This window comes from Lepisma saccharinum, chromosome 6 (assembly GCF_977018435.1).
Source record: "Lepisma saccharinum chromosome 6, izLepSacc3.1, whole genome shotgun sequence".
Classification (NCBI taxonomy): Eukaryota; Metazoa; Arthropoda; class Insecta; order Zygentoma; family Lepismatidae; genus Lepisma; species Lepisma saccharinum.
In genome coordinates, this window is record NC_139234.1 from 64,338,817 (window position 1) to 64,359,829 (window position 21,013).

General features: G+C 35.8%; 2 protein-coding genes across 3 annotated transcripts in view; one reads left to right on the forward strand and one right to left on the reverse strand.

Moving 5' to 3' along the window:
• The first annotated feature begins 1,694 nt into the window (after positions 1 to 1,694).
• Positions 1,695 to 6,222, forward strand: LOC145989433 (large ribosomal subunit protein bL19m-like). Its single transcript, XM_083124772.1, has 3 exons — positions 1,695 to 1,921; positions 4,376 to 4,524; positions 6,011 to 6,222. The coding sequence occupies exons 1-3, from the start codon at positions 1,736 to 1,738 to the stop codon at positions 6,138 to 6,140; spliced, it is 465 nt and encodes a 154-aa protein (XP_082980898.1). The 5' UTR covers positions 1,695 to 1,735; the 3' UTR covers positions 6,141 to 6,222.
• Positions 6,223 to 9,882: 3,660 nt separating this feature from the next.
• woc (zinc finger protein without children) overlaps positions 9,883 to 21,013 on the reverse strand; it is a 95,214-nt gene continuing 84,083 nt past the window's right edge. For both annotated transcript variants that reach the window (XM_083124039.1, XM_083124038.1), the window contains exons 17-22: positions 20,528 to 20,741; positions 17,395 to 17,520; positions 14,697 to 14,818; positions 12,443 to 12,575; positions 11,472 to 11,571; positions 9,883 to 11,029 (exon numbers count right to left, since the gene is read on the reverse strand). In XM_083124039.1, the coding sequence (XP_082980165.1) occupies positions 10,855 to 11,029; positions 11,472 to 11,571; positions 12,443 to 12,575; positions 14,697 to 14,818; positions 17,395 to 17,520; positions 20,528 to 20,741 (870 nt within the window). In that variant the 3' untranslated portion in view covers positions 9,883 to 10,854. The remainder of the gene's footprint in view (positions 11,030 to 11,471; positions 11,572 to 12,442; positions 12,576 to 14,696; positions 14,819 to 17,394; positions 17,521 to 20,527; positions 20,742 to 21,013) is intronic.

Genomic DNA, 21,013 nt, shown 5'->3' on the forward strand with positions numbered 1-21,013 from the left:
ATATCCCTCCATCCTGGTCACCAAGCAAATATCACGAGCTGCCTCACATACCACTACCACCAAGAAACCTGCTGCCACCAACCCACCTGCACTCATCACCCAATATCATCCCCACCTCAACAAAATCAGGCACACACTGCACTCTCTTCTCCCAATCCTCCACAGTGATCCCGAAACCAAAAACATATTTCCCGCCAAACCCAGGGTGGTTTTCAAACGCCCCCCTAACCTCCAAAACATCCTGGTCCACAACACTCCTTCACCACACATCCAACACCCCCCCGCCCATAAATGCAACCGACCCAGGTGCAAGACCTGTCCCATCCTCATCACTTCTCACACCCTCCAGGTGCACACGGCCACTGGCAAATTTACCCTCCATCCCAAAGGGACCTGCCATGCCTCAAACCTTATCTACATCCTCACCTGCAACATCTGTGGTGATTTTTACCTGGGGGAAACATCAACGGCCCTCAACCTCCGCATCAATAACCACCGCTCCTCCACCCACAACCTGGACTTCACTGTCGCCGTCCACACCAACCACCACATCAGTTTCAACGACTGCTTCCGGGTAGCGATCATCCACCTCCTACCCCAACCAGCCAACACCTCTGTTCGCAAAAGATGGGAGAGGGCCTATATATCGGCCATGAGTGCAACCACTCCACCTGGCCTGAACAAGGCCACCCAGTAATGCCCAACCCTCACCCACCCTCCCGCCCTCCCAACTCATCCTACACACTCACAGTTTACGACGAGCCTGGTGACGAAACAGTGTTTTTTTCGTTCTACGCACCGCTTCTTCTTCAATGGGGACCTGGCAACTCTGCAGGACCCCAACTTCCGGTTCCGTCTTCTGTTTCTTCTCACACCGATGATGCTATAAATTAGCGAAAATTTTGAATTTTCCTACTGTCCGGTGAGTGTTTCCTTTTACCTTATTTTATTTTTACTTAGCCCTTTTGGCCCTCCTTGCTTTTATCCATATATATATATATATATACTGCTGGACAAAAAAAACCGGACACTTGCTTTTTTTGTGATAACGCAATGGGTCGATAAAAGCTCTGGTACAAGGGCTAACTAAATGTTGCAGAAACTGAATTAAGTACGAATGCATAAACAAAGTCCGAGCCTATGAATGGTGCATATGGTACTACATGATCTGCCGAACATTCTGTAATATACCTGCGAGCTGTTATTGCAATTCAGATGTCAAATATTAAAGTGTCCGGTTTTCATTGTCCAGCAGTATATATACCCACCTATCCCCCACTAACCACAACCCACCCAACCACCATCCATCCCACAGTAAACACTGGTGAAAGGATCTGTTCCCAAAACCCATGCTATATCACTTGTTTCTGGCACCACTGTGCTGGCGTCAGTATTCTGTGCCTCTATGCTTTTACTTTCTACCTACTGTGAAAATGAGGTCATGACCTCGAAATATCGAACATTTCTTCAATTGTGGTAAGTGTTTACTGTCTCCTAGGCAATTTTTGTTTATCTTCCCTTCTGGCACTCTTTCTCATTCTATCCCTTATACATATATATATATATATAAATCAAAGAAGGAGAAAGGAAACACTCACCGGACAGTGGAAAAATTCTGAATTTTTCCACTGTCCGGTGAGTGTTTCCTTTATCCTTTGATTTTTATTTAGTCCTTTTGGCCCTCCTTGCTTTTATCCATATATATGTACACACACATTTGTACATTCTTCTAGGTATGGAAATCATGTATGAAATGTATAATCCCACAATTCAGAAGATTGAGGTTCTGAGGTTGGAGAAAAGGCTGGACGATCACCTTTTGTACCTGAGAAATGCACTTCCAGAGTACAGCACTTTCCCATTTGATATGGAGCCGGAAATACTTCCTGAAGGAACCACAGTTCCCGTAAATGAAATCAAGGCATGCATTTTTATTTTATATTGAACCTAAAATAAGTAAAAAAAAAATGTTACAGTACTTCCCTGTGCTTTACCCCACAAGAGTTTCCTCCAGGTACCCACTATATATGATGTTGGGTGCGTGCTGGAGCTGCTTGAACAGGTGGAAAAAATTTCGGTTCTCCTCACTGGGGATCAAACCTGGGTCTCTTGCATGGTAATCCGATACCCTAACGTCTTAGCTGCAGCTGCTACTAGCATAGCATAATATGCTAATATAGGATTTGGGGGAAAAAATGTACTCTTATGAAGGCTGCTGCTCCATAATGCCGTGCCTTTGTTTTGTTATTGTGCTGCTAGAATTTGACCTGTTTAGTGGCTAGATTGATTTGGTTTATTTGACTTCGCTTTTCTGCCACTTTTGGCTCATTGTAAAGATGAGGATGAGTGATGAAATTCATGAAGGGACTCTCACAAAGAACACCCATGCCCAGGCTGGGATTCAAACCCAGGACCCATTGCATCGTAGTCCAATGTGCTAACCACTACACCACAGAGGTCAGCTGCTTAGTGGCTACAAGCACACCACTTGCCTATGGAATTGGATGTATGTAATCCCTCATCTCAAGCTCATAGATTTATTTTCATTAAAATATTTCACAATTATAAGTAATCACATACTTTTGTCATACATGATTCTGGAAATGTTTTCCTTGTTCTATCATACTTCTGCTTGAGTTTTTCACATAAAAATTGTACATAAGGAAACTTCTTCTAAACTCATATTGCAGCGCTGTAACATTAACCCTTATCCGGGCAAGCAGTGTCTGTTGGACACTGCATTGTTGTTTTAAATGGAGTTTGCCCTTCTAATGCGAGATTTTTGTTTCATCGCTGTGGAAACAAGCAAGTGACATGATATTTAACCTAATCATCATTGTTATGTCCATAATTCTTGTATTCATCATCATCATCCTAATTGCATGTTGTATTCTTTGCAGCATAGTATATGAAACATGTTAGGCTGGAAGGTAGTGTGAGGAAATATTTTTATTTGCTCATATATTTTTCATTTTTTCTATTTTAGCATTAATAATATTTTTATGTGATGTCTTATTAAATACTTTATATTTATTAAACATTTATTGTCAAGTAACTTCTTTACATATCAATTGTACACTGACAGACACTGCTTGCCCGTTTACGTGAGTGAAATGGAAAATATTTTTTTACGCCTGACCTTCTTTATCAAAGTCAAATATTGTGAAATGAGGAAAAAAGGAGAAACAAACAAAGTCAAAAAATATCACGTTCGCAGGAAGTATCATTTGGAGTATGTGACAACAAATATAAGCAACAGTGTCTGATAGACACTGGTTGCCCGGTTAAGGGTTAATAACATCTATCAACCATGGGTTTCTGGATGGGGTGTTGGTGGACCCCTGGAAATTGACATTGTTCATTTAAAGATACAAGAAACCTGAAAGTTTTATACTCTTACTGTTAAGAACTGAAATAAAGTTCATTTAGTTACTATTAGAACAGAATAATCAAAGTAAAAATGCATAGGATCAAAAACATTTGAGTGAAAAATACAAAGAACAAATGGTTTCACAGTTTTCAAAGTTCTAATAATTACAGTTGTAGGTTGGATGTCACACAACACATTTTATATAAAAAAAAAAATGGAAAACAGTTGTGCTGGTATTCACTCGTTTGGTGGATCAAGTCTTATAATATTTATTATTTTATTATATAATAGCATTTATAACCATGGTAATAATACTTATTATTTATCTACTCTTCAAGTTTTATAATTTGCCCAACCCCCCGTGCAAAAATGTCTGGCGACATATTGGCACACTACACAGCACACTACGCAGAAGTGTATACAAATCATTCTTAAACATGACACATCTGCCAAAATACTGGCATTCACTGCAGACAGAGAGTTACCACGTTTCAATGGCATTAATCTGTTCTCCACAACATGTTGATCAGTTAGCTCCATTGCAATGTTATGCAGTTATGAAACCTTGGCTTGGAAAACTAACAAACACACCAGTAAGGAGCATGCTTTCAGCTGCCATGATGAGTGGTACACTAACCTAATGAACTAAAGTGTTAGATCACAGTTGTTACTTTCCGAGCTATCTGCAGGATAGATTATCTGCCCCATTAAAGGTCTGAAGTTTGTCAAATTAGAAAAATGAAGACTACATTCTTGTAGATTGTGGCAGCAATTTATGGTTATTTTGGTCCTAGATTTACCCTTACCCTGCTAAAAAATACCTTCATCCCTTGAATCGAAAAATATGGATAAACCCCCTGATCAGAGTGGGTAATCTCCATTGCTGTAAATAGCCTGTAATTGCACTATTGTGTTTGCAGTTTTTCTCTTCAAATAGAAAAGAACTTAACAACCCTACCTGAATCACAATTCATGTAATGATATTTTCATTTTGATTTGAATTAGGTGAAATTAAAGCCTCGTCCATGGCTTGAAAGGTGGGAGCGTCAGAATCTGAAGGGTGTTCAAGATCTGGGTCTGCCCGAGAGGTTCTACAAGAGAGCCGAAGAACTGGCAAAGCCATGGGAGAAATATGATCTCATGAAGGACTACAGGTAGTTTTTTTCTTTGTTTCAATCATATATTAAGACTAAAGCACTGGTACCAGGACATGTCATCAATTATGCCAAAGTTTTCTCTCTTTAACAAGCATACGATACATATTTCATACCATAATCGTCGCAACCTCTTTTTTTTTTCGCTCTGAAAATTGGTTTATAATGTTTTATCTCGTAAATACAAAACCAATGATAGCAACATAGTCTTTGGACACAGATAAAATTTTGTTAGTCTGTATTTTGCAACACTGCAGTAATTTTTTTCAAATATAATGTTCAAATAAATAACAACTAACCTGTTAACTTTTTCAGATGGAAAAAATATTCACTGAACTGTCACGAAGAAATTAATTATGTGGATTTGGACTATATTCAATTTTAATGTATTTTCACAAGTGCTTCTGTGCTTCCTAATATTGCACCAAAGACTGTAAATTACTTGTTAGTACGGGTATACCGGAACTTTTTTTTCTTTCTTAAAGCTTCACGTAATAGTCGCACCCCACTTTTTTGCAGAAAAATTTGGTATAAAAACTTTGCCGATTATGTGGTGAAATACATGTCTCGTGGAGGTTCAGGGCTAGGTAATTCAAAATTAAATCTTCTGAAGTTATGGTAATCCACATTTTGAATATGCCCTGTTTGAAACATTAAGCTCTGAAAGTTTGGTAATGGGCAAGGCAATTATCTGCTTTCTAATTAAGTTCTATTACTTTGTGTAGAATTGAATTGCCTTGTTATGTTGGTAATCATACCAGGTTTTGTATTACTGTCATATGTTTGTGGTAGTTTTGTGGCACAGTAAGTATATTGTCTATCCCAGACATACACAGCTTAACCAAGATAAAAATGCCTCCAACATGAAAGTGCACAGTCATTTGTTTTCTCTTCCCACTTTCCTTTCTCATGTGGCTTTTGACATGAGCTAAATAGTTTGTGAAAGCAAGAACATGGGAACAATGCAAGCAGCTGATTGCATTACCCACTTATGGTTCAAAATTCGACTATAGCACCACATGGGTATTCTTACCTTAGTCAAGCTGTATACAACAGCAAATGCAAACAAACTAAGGATCACTCGAATGCTTTAGAAGTTTTAAACAGATGTAATTTTGCAGAATTTGGATTTTGGCTTGCATGGCACAGCATCTCATTCTTAAGAATGTCGAAGGTTCACACATTTTTCTCATGTGTTTTCATTTGTCTTAAGCGGGGTTGGCTTATTGCTTTGTACAGTCATGGACACTTCTAGGTTGTAACAACTCTATTGTGAGTTAATGGAGTGGTTATAACCCAGAATTGTCCATAGCTGTACACACAATTTACCATTGTTAACCTTTTATGTAACAAACAGAACTTTCATTAGAGTCAGTAGAGGTTTACACAAAATTAACAGTTGTCAACAATTCTGCAGATAAAAATCTATTTTTGTCAATAAATAGCAACTATTTTAATATTTGATTTTCCACTTGTGCCTTTGCAGATCCACAATACCAGAGGAAGAGCAACAGGAGATCTATGCTGAAGTTTATTCTGAACTGCATGAAATGGAATTCACTCGAAAGAAAATGAAGAGAAAGCGTGTGTTTGTCAAACCCAAAAAGACTATGTAAATAGAATTTGTGATCATTTCTTGTGTTAACTTAGGCTAATAAACTATTTCTATCATCCTTATTGGTTGAATTTTTTGTTGTTATTATAGCACTTAAGAATTCAAGATAGTCTGTATTACCTTAACATAAATAAATAAATTGTCATCTTTTTTTCATTCAAAAATCTAATTTCATCTCCCCAGTGGCATAGTGGTTCAGACCCTACTTTAAACTGTACAACAGTATCGATAGCCTATCTGTACATGAAGTGGACTTGATCTTCATACTTCAATTTTGAACATCAGATCTTTAAAATTAGATAGATTGAAAACCACAAGTGATAAAGACATACCGGATGGTCCAAAAGTCCCGGAACGGCCACATATCGTGCGAAATACACATCAAATCGGAAAAAAATGTGTGTTTAATAAGTGAAAGAAAGCTATTCATTGATTCCCCACCCCCACCCCAGGGGGTGGGGCAGGGGGGCAACTGTGAAATTTTAAATGGAAAGCCCATTTTGTATTGTAGAATCGGAAAGAGGATTTCATTCCGAGTCCAACGAGCTATCAACCATTCTCCTAGCTCAATCAGGAACAGAGATTTGGAGATTTTAAATTTTCGGGGGGGAATCAAAAATAAAAAAAAATAATCATAAAACCCAAGAAAATTTCCAAGGGATGCTCTGCCTTTAATTGAGCTAGAGTGAAAGCGATTGTAGATTAGGAATCTGCACGTCAAGCTCTTTCAATAGAGTATATGGTAGACCCCTTGCATATACTCTATTGAAAGGTCTTGAGGTGCAGATTCCGAATCTGCAATCACTTCCACTCTAGCTTGAGTTTTATGAAATTTTTATTTTTTTGGGGGGCAAAAATTTAAAATCACCATATCTCCGTTCCTAATTGAGCTAGGAGGATGGTTGATAGCTCGTTGGACTCTGAATGAAGTCCTCTTTCAGATTCTACAGTACAAAATGGGTGTTTCCATTTAAAATTTCACAGTTGTGATATCATTGAATAGCTTTCTTTTACTTATTAAACTTATTTCTCACGATATGTGACAGTTCCGGGACTTTTGGACCACCTGTTATATATTTTTTAATTTGAAGAACAAACAATGGCATTATATTTTCAACAATATGTTGTTCAAATGTCCTCCTCTGTTTCAGTGGGTGGAATGGATTCTGAATATCCAATTTTCCAGCACGTCTGCACACATATTGAGGAGTATAGCCTCAATGGTTCGTTCGATGTTCCGTTTCAGGTCACGAACTGTGTGTGGCTTAGTAGAATAGAATAGAATGGTCTTTATTTAAGCAGGCGTGTCTCATAGACCTTAGATTTGACATAACCGCATAGAAAATAATCCAGGAGGGGTAGGTCACATGATCTTGGTGGCCAGTTCACATCACCTTTTCTGGATAGAACTCGTCCGGGAAAGTTTTCCTGCAATAATTCCATTGTTTGGTGAGCTGTGTGGCAAATTGCACGGTTCTGTTGGAAAAACACATTGTTGATGTCAAGATTTGCCACTTTAGGCCACAAAAACTGCACCACCATATTCCTGTATCACTCCCCATTGACAGTCACGGGATTTCCATGTTGATCTTCAAAAAAAAAAAAAAAAAAAATAATAATAATAATAATAATCACGCCATTGGCCCAAAAACCACACCACAGTGTCACTTTCTTAGGATGAAGGGGTACGTCCAGAATCACTTGCAGATTTTCATCTGCCCAAACCCTACAGTTTTGTTTGTTCGATTATGTTGACTATAAATTCCTCTCAATGCACGAAATGTCTGTTGAACAGAACATGAATAATTTCTATGCGTTGTTGCATTGTGCATCTCTCCATGATAACTTGCCACAGACTACTGTACATTGATGTCACAGTTCTATTTTGTCATTCCAGATAACACTCAAATTGGTAGACCCTTTAGTATACAGGGAAGCATATATTAACCAAAGAAAAGTAAAACCAAAAGCAATCAGTGAACTTTTTTTCTAAAAAAAAGAAGCAACCTTCATTTACATCACAGCATTTTGGGCATAGATGTACCAAATGTTGCATGTTTAAGTTAGTCTTACTGGTTATGCTTCCATTCCATTCCATGCTTGATACCTGACTAAGGTATGCAAGACATATCCATGGGGTGTAAGGGGTGACTTTCCAAAGACACCCAAATATCAACCTTCCTTCCATGCAGTACACTCTGGACTGCATTTTGCAGACTGGCGAGGCTCTGGTGTCTAGATTCACAGCCATAATCCTCTCGTCATGCACCGTCTATGTATGTTCGTGATTCTCTCTTCATCCAGTTCATCCTATCGCCATTCATCATCTTCGAAAATAGCCAAAAGTGGCAGAAATGCAAAGTAAAATATCAAAGATGTACCCATGTCTCATCACAGACACAATATGTTCCTGAAATGACTGTTCTTCCCTAATAGGATCAACCAATTCAGAACAGACAACTGTTGTATGTTGTGTCAGAATGTGTGATGTCTGCCTGACAGAATTTTTTGATATTGTATTTGTTGAACTGAGGGACTTTGGTACTCCAGTAGTTGGTTGGGATTTTTTGCACCAGATATGTGCTGTTTGTATGTGCTCATAGATGGTTCCGATTGATCTGCCAATGTAATACAAATTGCACTGACTGTGTGAAAAAATAATAATAATAATTCTTTCCATCCTTGGGGGGGAACACTGTAAAGAAACCTTGAGAAAAGTTGGTTCATAAGTGCCTTTAATCTGGAAGAAAATGTGGGAATAACGATGGAAAAACAAACAGAAAAGGATAGGTTTTTCATGTGTATTATCTCATGGTGCGCACATCACACAATAAAATTTTGTTTTATTATTGTATGGTTCTATGTGCATATATGGGATCCTCAAACTTATGTCCCAAGACCAGGGGGAAAAAAATATTGACTGCAGTGTTTCTGAACCCCCAGCAGTGTAATTGCTGGATGAGCAGTTTTCAGTGCTAAAAGTGTTGGAAAATAAACTTTCGTGCCAGAAATTCTGATAATCGGACATGGCATAATACCAAGCTGTAATATTTGAATCTTGAGATGTACAAATACTCAAATTTTGATTACACGATATTCTTGGTATCAGTTATTGCAGGAGCTAAGGGCAGGCAGAAATCTGGCACAGTCAACATGTTAAGGTTCCAGTGTTGCTTCACTCTTCCTCGACAGATTCATACTGAAGTAACCCTCTGCATACCTCTTCACAGCATTCATATCAACCAAGAAACTGTTATTACACTTTATGGAGGAAAACACATTTTTATTCACGATATATTTATAAACAGCACATGATTATTTATACCAGTTAACATTTTTCAAACTAGTTTACTCTCAGTGCACATGGAAAACAACTCTTGTAATTTTTATTGAATCAGATCAAGGATGGTTAATTAGTTGTTGTTGACAAGAAGTAAGTCATGAATATATCTCATAACATAAATAAATGTATATTATGTACATACTGTATTTTGTTAAATTCAAGAATATATAATTTGAAAATGCAAATACATGCTGTAAACTAAACCTGTAAAATATAGAATTCTGAAATGTTACATGTTAATGAAATAATCAATGTGCTGTTTGTAAACTTAATAGTAAATAATAATATTAGCATCTAACATGCAGTATGTTATTGTAACACATTCGCTGCTTCAAAAAACTAGATTCAAGTATTATTACATTAGGTTAATTCATTTGTTTGCATAAAAAAAGAAAAAATATATACATATAAAAGATTTCTTTCAAACTAAGAGATTCAAAATACAAAAGCTCTTTTAACACTTCCCACAATCAAAATTTTGAACAATAAACTACTGAGAAGACATCAGGAAATAAACATTTTCTTAACGCTCTACCGTTGGCAAACCTTCTTAAAGCTATAGATCATTTTACACTTTTGAGCGAAAATGTCCTGAAATATGACAAAGAGAACTTTTGAAGTACATCAATAGAGACAAACGAGTATCTACACTGAACATAAAACAATGCCATAAGTTTCTTTGTTGTACGGAAATCATCTTTATTGTAGAAGTGTCAGTTAACAGATTAAAGTTTATAGCCGAGCTTTTGACTAGTAAACAGCATTCGGGTTATGAAACTATTCTTAACATCTCTACAGAGTTGCTGCATATACTAGGAAATCTCTTGTATTTTGAAGACTCAATAAAATACACATCTATATCCATACTTAAAATGAATACGAACATTGATGCAGTTTTCTTTAAATGGAACAAGTGATCAGACTACATCCTTCTTTGTTTGGGTTAAAATAGCTGTGTAGGAGGGCACTTCCCAAAATAAATGCGAAATAACACTTATTAAACTTACTCTGTTGATGCCTTACTTTCATAAACAGTTCCAACTTTGTGTATGCGTGTATGAAGTCTCTTTTTAATATTTTTTTCTTCTAAAAAAACACTCTTTTCGACTATATACAAAATGATTAGATACACTGCACATGATGAACAAAGAAAATGGCCACGTGCATTATTTTTACTAGTCCACACATTGTACTCTTGATCTGTGATGAATGTCAGTATTAGAGAACAAGGTTTTGAAGCCCATGCACAGATACATGGCTTCCAATTTCCATACTTTCTTCTTCCTTTTTTGTTATTTTTCACATAACACTTTTGTTCCTACTCCTCTGTTTAACTTGGTCCCACTTATTTTCACAAGTAGGATTACAAACATTAACTCGACAACAGAGCCAAATTGATTTCCTTCACCATTTTCACCCTGTGCAAGGCTTTCGACAGCGCATCCTCTGGCAAGTGCATTGTTGAATACCACACTGGGCTATCTGGAACACAGGATCTTTCTGGCAGCAGATAAAATATGTCGTTACGGTTTTTAACACTTTCAGGGCTGTAAATACAAGAGAGGAATACTTAACTGAAGTGTTCACAATTAAGTCTTCAATAAAATTTCTTCTTAGGGAGCTTTCACATTGAAGTGACAAGCGACAGGCAACATGTCACTCGGAGCAAACAGTTTTCCCAATAGTGTGCATTAAGTTGCCTTTTATTATTGTTCATGCATGAACAGCAAATGCCCCTCTGATTAGAGGGGAAAGTTCACAGTGTTCCTTGCTGCTTTTGTGTGGAACTCCCATGACACATGTTACTTGTTACTTCGGTGTGAAATCTCCCTAACACAAAGTGGTGTTTACAGCATAATTTTACTGCCATAGAAGGTCAAGAAAAACATGCAGCAGACAGTAGAAAAATATTAAAATTCATACATTTTAACACAGCATTATTAGTGGAAAAGAATCGATAGAGATTTATGTAAGAAACTACGAACTTACCATTTTGATAAATAAAATTCATACAATTTAACTGGACACCTTAAAGGATTTTCCTCATTTTCTTGTTGTTCGTAAACTTTCTTTTTCTTCTCATCAGCATCTGTGGAATAATAGTAATTATGCAATGTGAGGAATCCGAATGAATTTCATAAACATGAAAAATAAATTAATACATAACTTCAATATGACATTGTAGCAAGTTGTAAACTTAAACATGGGTTAATACAGTACATTTTTATTGGAGGTTATTCCCAAAATTATGAAAATCTACTTCCCTGACCAAATGCATAAAAAATCCCTGACCTGGCACAAATAGGTTTCAGGGAAAAGTGAAAAATTAGAATGCAGGAAAATGTAACATTTGGCTCCAGTATAGTTGCTCTTCCAGCTACAAGCACCTGCTGCTTCCATTTTGGTCTTTCCTTTGAGATATAAAACGACAGGTTTGGGTAGCCAATCTTAAATCAATTGGCAGCAAATAAATGGTTTCATTAGTGAGTGGGGGGACATTATCCATTGCAACTCCAAGTGCAAGTGTTAGGCAATGAGGGTGCGAATTCCCAATACCAGGTTAAAACTGACTACATTCTTACACTTGATTTAAACTTCCCTGACTTTAAAGAAATAAGACCACTAATTTTCCAGGACATGTACCTCATCTTTAGGCTTTTCCCTGACTTTCCAGATTGGGGACACCCTGCATTATATTGTGTACTGACTTCAAACATATACAGCACATGTATTTCCCAATGTTCTGTTATATTACAGCATTGACAATCCAAGATGATTCTTTTATTAAAATAGCATAAAATTGTGATTCTATAATTTCCTGCATATTGTATTTTGGCATTGTAAGATACAGACAAAGTTAGACAAAGTGCTGAAAAATTTATAAACAGAGATTCTGGAGTACATGCAATTTACTGAATCTGAAAATTTAAATTTGCAACAGAGAAGCATTATGTATTTACCTAAAACTGATTGTGGAGGGTAGTAACGGAGTAGGACATTCCTAGTCATTCCTGCCTTTGCAGCTTGGTTTGGATTTCTCTTCCAATGCTTCATAACATGTGAAAATGACAACCGGCTATGTTCCTCTACAGTCTGGAAAAAATAATCACTAGTGTAGTACAAATATGAATTTCAAATTTAAATTTGACACACACAAAAAAAATACATTCAATTAGAGATGGCAGTACTGTTGAATGCCAATGAACTTGTATCAAAGTATTGGTTCAAATTTAATCACAGATTACCTGGTGACACTTTCACGGAGTCTAATTATATTTTAATTTTGCACTGACACCCTGAAGCAAAAGTAAATTAAATAATTGAAAATTTAATACTCCATCTCCCTCTTATGTAGTAATCCTTTGAAAATTTAGCCATTTAAGTTAATAAAACATGGTGATGTGAATAACAAGATATTCATAAAAAAACAAAATGGCTGAATTTTGGATTAAATTATTTGTATTTTTACAATCTGTCCCATCCCTAATACACATATCAATACGTAAGTACCAGTGAAGGATTCCCGCTAACTTTAACACAACAAATTCCCACACTTTTCCAAGCAAATTTAAATTAAAATTGAGACCAATCTGTGGTATTTTAAGATGTTATAAGTAGAGGCATGCATATTTCGTTTTTGACGAAAACACAAAATGTGAAATAACACATTGTCATGTTAATTTATCATGTTTCTGAACGGTGCGAGGTGCATTTTTCTTGTTACGAAATAATGCAAAATAGACTCTTAAACACGAAATTTAGAGTTTATTTACCGACCCAACACTTTCTGAAGCCAGAATTATCCTGAGAGTTTTGCAATTCACGGAAAATTGGTTAATTCTGCTGTAAATATTTGAGAAGCAAAAATGGAGCCCTTTATACAAAATAAACTTAATATTCTGGTAACGATATAAATGTGCTATTAGAAGGGATATGTTTATTTTGTGTAAGAAGTGCAGTTTTTATATCAAATTCAGGATTATATTCACTTTTTAAAACTAAAATGTCATTTAATATACTGCTTTTTCACTGCTATAACAGCAAAATTTTATTTTATTTACAGCTTTTGAACCTGAAATTGAGTCAGTTTTTGTACCGAAATGTTGCTTTTTTTTTTTTATTTATTTACCGAAAATATGTAACCGAAATGTTGCTTTTTTATTTACCAAAAATATGTACCTCTAGCTATTTTATAACCTTATGCAGGTGGTCGGTCGAAATTTCGACCGACACATGCATATCCATTGAGGATGGATGGTCGATATTTCGACAAGCAGTACACAGTAGGCAACTAATGTGCCATTTCTTAAAAACTATACATATTTCAATTGTCTTATTTGATCTGTGGTATACATATGAAGGTATGATATACTGAAATTAAAAAAAACAATATATCCATTGTTACTACTATTAAGAAGCGAAGTTTCAAAAAGTCCTTTGTTTAACTTCGTTACTGTCATATTATTATGGGCTAGATTTATAAAAGCGACTATAACTGCTAAACTAGGGCATATTTTTTAAAAAAATTTAATTCTACAAACAAGAATGAGTAAAGAGCAACATTTTACGGAACATTCAACAATTTAGGATTCGGGGAGGGGGGGATGCAGGGGCAAAGGCCAGATTGTCGAAACTTGCCCCGACCACATGTCAGCAATTAACACGCCTTTTCTTGAAAACTATACACTATATTTCAGTTCTATCTTTTTTTTTCATTAGTTTACATCTAAAGGTATTATACATTCAAATAACAAAACAATACATCCATTGTGAGGTTCGGTCGCTAAAGGTTAAATGACACTTGTTATTAAAAAAAAACAAAGGTTACTGAAGTGTTTAAAATACATTAATAGAATTTAACTATAAAAACATTCTTATATAGCATATATCACATCAAGAAAGTACTTTCCTGCAACAGCAGATATTTTTCTTCAAGCACAACTATATGTCCAATTTCATGAAATGACTAGTTATGGCAAATAATAAATAAATATCCAATGTGCATATTTCTGTAAACCAGATAAAATCTCTTAAAATCAATTTCACTTATACAAGAGGATAACTAGCAATGGGCATACAGTTTGAAGTAGGATCTAAAACATGAGGTGTGCTTTTACCAGGACCCAAAGCAACGTAATTATAATGCTATGTTGACTTTTTCTCAAATTCGGAACATAGAACACAGGTCAAGTTTTAAATGTAATATATACTTACATTTAGCATAAAATGTTTTGTATTAAAATACATTAAAGTGCTGAGCAGCACGTATGGAGAATGGGCTCCCAGCTGCTTGCTCTCCCACAAATGCTCCTCTTCAACTCGCGTCACAATATAACCTGGAAATACAGAAGAACAATGCATTAAACAGTTTCTACTCTCCTCTACTTGACAATCTTCTTACAGGACAGGTTGAAGCAAATCAAGTTGAAATACGGTTACTGGTTCTGGCCTGGGTACTGAAGAATCACATCTAAGCCCCACGACAGGTTAAGTTTGCAGCAACTCTTTGCTATAATAGACCCAAACATGCACACAGAATGTAGTCCTGCTGCAATACTGCCGATTTTCTTACTGTCTGTGATATGAACAGCTCGGCAGTTGAGGCAAGACTTGCACGGGAGATGCTGAGCGCCATTCTCGCGTGATTTAATACATAAAACCTGCTGCAAACTTAACCTGTCGCGGGGCTTAGTTTCAAACATGTTCTTCCAACCATTAAGAAAATAACTAGACATGCTTTATTTTTTCTTTTATTTTTTTTGACGGAAACACAAAACCTGAAACAACATGCTGTAATATTCTTTTACATGTTTTTGAAAGGTGCAAGGTACATTTATCTACCATACTTTGTCACAAAATAAAGCAAAATGAACTCTTAAACATGAAATTTAGAGTTTATTTACTGACAACACTTTCGGAAGTCTGAATTATCCTGCAAGTTATGCAAAATCACGGAAATGATTAATTCTGCTGTACAAACCGAGAAGCAAAAATGGACTCCTTTTACACAGGACTAAACTGAATACTTGGATAGCTACATAGATGAGCTATTAGAAGGAAATGTTTATTTTATGTAATAAGTATAGTTTTCAAATCAAATTTAAGAACATATTCACCATTTTAGGACCAAAATGATTGATTGACTTTCTATTGGTTCACTTCATGTACAGTAAAAGTCAGGATTTGACCTACATTTTAAAGTGTGATTGGAACCAGTATGTGCCCAAACTGGGTATCGAACCTGGGATCCCTTGATTACAAAGCAACAATGCTACCACTATGCCATTTGGGGAGACCCTGACACAAAAATGACATTTTATATAATGCTTTTGATCTTGAAATATGCTGTTTTTTTTAAATCGAAATCTTGGTCTTTTATTCATCATAAATATGTGGCCCTAAAAATAACATATTAGAAATAGCTTATCAGGGTTCCTACACAAAATCATGCAATTTTTTCCAGGACTTTTCAAGGATTTTCTACAATTGCTCCAGGACAAGTGCACAAAGTAACCATGGCAAAATACACATCATTACATATTTTCTTTTATTTTAAAAAAAAGTTTTACGTTTTCTTAATGCAGGCTCCCAACTCCCCTACACCTGTTCCTTTCCACACATTTCATTTCTTAGTATAATGAAGGTTATTTAATTTTTACAATAATACAGAAAAAATACAAAGGTAGAAAAAATAAACACAAGTATATATAAGTTTATAAAAAATTACCATCTTGTATTACAAATAAACAAGAATAATATCTTTAGAAAACCTGGAATATTTAGGATAGCAAACCCTTTTTTTTAACCATTATTATTATCATCATATTTTCTACCTCTGAGCGATACAAAATAATACAAAAACACAGGGCATTATACTTCAATCACAAAAATAAAACTTATCACAAAACTATGACTACAGTACACAGCAACGTGACATAAGCAAATAAACCACAGTCATGACACTGACCTGTTTTAAATGAAAACTTATTTTAATTCATACAAATAAAACGGGGCAAAGGAATTTCCAGGACAACCTCCAAAATTCCAGGTACAGCTTGGAAAAATTTGAAATTTCATAACATTTCCAGGCCTGGAAGGAATATTTTAAAATTCCAGGTTTTCCAGGATGCGTAGGAACCCTGTTATGGCACACAGAAGAATTGTATTAAGGATATGAGGGACAGTTTCACACGAGGTGGGCATTTATTGCAACAACGTCGAAATGTGAACTGTCATTTAAAAGAACGACGGAGGCAAAAGAGAGCATGAATTTCTCTCCATGTTGGAAGTAGAAGTAGTTCTTAAAGTTGACTATTAAGCCAGATACGATCTGTGAAAAATATCATGAATAAGCATTTACACAATCCCATATATTTCAAAAGTTTGATATTCCAAAGAGAACAAGTAAAAAATTACTTCCATAAGCGTAATACTCTGAATTTTCTCCCCTTCCTACAACCATCCCCAGCTCGCCACAAGTAAAGGTCAGTGGAGGAGAAGCAGTTTTGGGTTCTTGTGACTGACTGGGAGTGGAAACTGTCCCTTGTAGCCTTAATGCAGTTTAAATGTGCTATATGCATGAAACACACACAAATCTTCATGGCATCTTGTATATAACACACACACAAAAAAAAAAGTCAGCTTGGAAACATGGATAGAACTCTGTCAGAAAACACATTAATTATTACCACACGATGTATGTGAACAGGATGAACATTCCTCTCAACTTATGACAACATTTTACATACACTTGAGTACTTTCCAAATAGAGTACCTCCTACGAATTATGTGGAAACCTCATACGATAACCAGGGACTGAAAAAGAATGATTAATATATCAATCTTAAAATATGCACTCAATTACAACTAAACAACTATGCTAGCTGCTACCTATGTTTTTAAAAATACTTACGTGAGTCATTGAACTGGATAGCAAATTTCTTTGCCACATCATCAAGGCACTCAGTGAATTTCTCATAGTAAGGATCAGTAAAAATGTTGTCAACCCTTGAGTGTTCGAACAAATACTGCTGTATCCCTGGAAGAAAAGAATCAAAGTAATTGCTGCTTAATGCATTGGCTTGGCATATTCAGAATTGCATAAATTAGTAAAAAAGTATTCTAAAGTACTGAAATAAATTTCTCGCCTATTGTTTGAAAAAAGGCCATCTCCGGAGTTTCCCTTGCTGTTAGATTTTTATTGTTACTGAAGTCCATGGCCAAAGGGGGGGGGGGGAGTGGGTTGGTAGGGCTCATAAACATTCCTTTTGGTCCACCATTCCTAAAAAAAAGTATATGTACCCTCAGTCCCTTTTAAAATCCTGGGCACGGCACTGAGCAGATAAATGATCCTTGTTACACACACAGTGGAACACACTTTTCATTTGTTCAGAGACAAAGAGAGTTATATTCTTCGAAAATAGTTCAAACGATTGAGACTAGAAGGCAGCATGTTCTGGTAATGCTTTTCTCTAAGGAGCGACTTCGCTCGACACATTTGAAAACGACAGCAGTCGCTTTCCGTAAGTTATGCATATTGAAGCAAATCTACTCGAGTTACTTGCTGCAGCGAAAGAGTTAAGGAGGTCAATGAACTATTATTCAGGTTTTTCAAGGTCCATTTCTAATTTTAAATAGGATCGGCAGGATATCAGTTATCGGTATCGGTCAAAATTTCATATCGGCCCATCCCTACTACATATACTGGAATAATGAAGAATAAGTTGAAAGCACTAGACAATGGATAATGTCCAATTAACATTTCATGTAAGCCATTGGATTGCCACTGTCATTCTTTCAGCAAGATCATAAAAATTAAGTTCGCAGGTGAGTACCTCTGACTAGATTAAAGGCCGAATCACACGAAACTGGATATCCAGTTAGTTGGCGCTGAACTGGCTACCTGCGCGGATGTGATGGCTGCCTGGCTGACTGCTTGACTGGTTTGGAGTGTAACGACAACCATGTTAGGCAGATTTCAGTCGTATATTGCCATTTATCTTATTCATATACTTTCAAGTTAAGAACTTGGATTAAATTATTTATACTTAATTGTTTTCATAATTCATGTATATATTTACGTTTTATCTTATGTTATAATATTATTCGCATATTTTTGCAACATTTATTCAGAATTTATAGGCTAATAATTATCCCAAATAATATATGCAACGTTTTCATTGTTTTTCAAATCCAAAATGGCAAGGATTATCTTATCTTTCACGCAAATTTTGTTGTTACATTTCTTCTTAATATAGATTTATGTTCAACAATGTACAAGATTGAAGTAATTTGTCTTTGTTATAAACTAAATCTTTATTTAATCAATTTTTTTTATGTGCAAGGGCAAATGTGAATTATTTGATAAAATCAGTTTAGTTATTTCTACGAGTAGTTTAATATTGTAATATTATAGCAAAGTATTTCTCCCTCATTTTCAATAAAATATAGTTTTCCTATTGGCTGTTTATGTTAGGAGTGGGGGAACCACGCTACATGTTTTTGGCAAAGTAAAAACTTCCACGTTGGCATTTTTAATTGTTGCCAAACTTTAGCTTACTATCGCTAATTAACATTGATATGTTATATAAATTATCAGTTTTTCATGTGTTATTTTATGTTATGAGTTTGTAGTATTGTAAGATAGATAAATCTGTCATGCTGCACCTCATGCTTGAGGTAGGCAGTGGAGATCTTGCTATTAACTGTGAAGGCGGTGCGCAGACTCTCGTGTTAAATAAGTTGATTATCACTGCCTATGAGCGTGCATGACCCAACAAAATATAATTTTAACTTGTGCGAATCAGTATGTATGCGTGCGATTCATGATGAAAGATTTTGGACATTTTAATTATAAAGTATTTAAATATTATTTACTGTCACGTGTCACAATTCGGTGGTTTCCTTCCTGGAGGAATGTGGATCGTCTTAATCCCGATCCCTGGGTGAGAACTGGTGCTTCCAACTGACCAGCCGGAGCAAGGAGCGGTGTGTTGCCAATTAGGATCTCCATACCCTGGAATTACGAGTGGTGGCACATTGCAGGAGAAATAGGACATGTTCTAATTGCTACTGACTTTACTTGACTGGATTTGGAACAGCCAATCAGAGCAAAGTTTGGCCATGCGAAAATAATCTTGTGACTTCGCAAAGGAGATTTTTTGTCTGTGGTTTCTGAGTGTTGGCTGTTTCTGTTAGTTTCTTGATAAAAAAAAAAGTCAAGAGATGACGTGCAGTGTATTCGTATTCAGTTCAATAATATTTAGGTATTTATGAAAAACAATGAGATGTGTACGTGACAAATATGATTAGCCGAAAATGAAAATTCTTATTATTACAAGGTTTTGTGTGTGTGCGTGTGTGTGAATGAATCCTGTGAATCTCATGTATGAATATGCATACCTGAGTTCATTAAAAATTTTGTTGGAAACGCATTGATTAAGTATATTTTTTTCGAGCCATTTTCTAGTCCATACTTTTCTTTTTAATTTTTAATAAAACCACAAAGCAGCAACTCTCCTACAACATTCTTCAAATTGCTCGTCCATCTTTACAGATTGTCTGCTCTGCGCAATGTCTTATGGGAACGAAGTCTATCGTCAAGTACGGTGACAAGTATCGTGTGAGGCAAAAACTAGCAAATGGGTAGCCAGTCCAGCACCAACTAGGGCATTCCTACTGGAAATCTAGTTCTGTGTGATTTGGGCTTAATTTGCTACTGCATCTTTCATTCCCCGAAATATATTGCAACTGAGAGATTATGTTTTTCAACGATGAACAATTCAGCAAATTATGCAAACTTCAATACAAATGTTTTTCTTCCTACTCCATTAGGTTTGATTTTATCGAGTGGAAAGTTTGTGAAATATTACTTCTTATAAAATAATCAATGCATTGTTTATAAACATGCAGTGAATAATGTCCACGTGTGTACTTCGTAACCCAGATGAAGTTTTTTTACACCTTCCATCACCACTCATGCCAAATCAAGATTCAAAGTGAGATCATAAGTCAAATATCACAAGTAAACAATATGGAGAACTTACCCAGAACGAGATAGTAAATTGTATCTGGTGCATATTCTGCTCCATTGGGCTTCCGTACTTCTTTCACAAAAAGGCAAAGAGCAAAATTCAATTCATCTGCAGTGAGCTGCAGAATCTCAGTCTTAAATGGTTTAACCTTCTTGTTATTCGTACTCTCCAGTTCCGCATTCTTTTGCATGACCCACTGCTTCCATGCATTGACGCCATAGGTGTACTGTAAGTAAGGATAGCATAATCTCAAATATAATTTTCTCACATCAAAAGCTATTGTACTTCTTAGGATACAAGAACAGTAATTTTTATATATCCCTTCCCCTACATCAAACTTGTTATAATAAGAATTTCAGGAAGTTAACATAATTAGAATAACAGGGGTCTATCAAAATAACAAATCCAAAATTAATGACTTTTTCATGACATTTTCCTTGACCTCTTATTAATTTTTCTTAACTTTTATTACACAACCCCTATTTAGGTAAAGTTGGA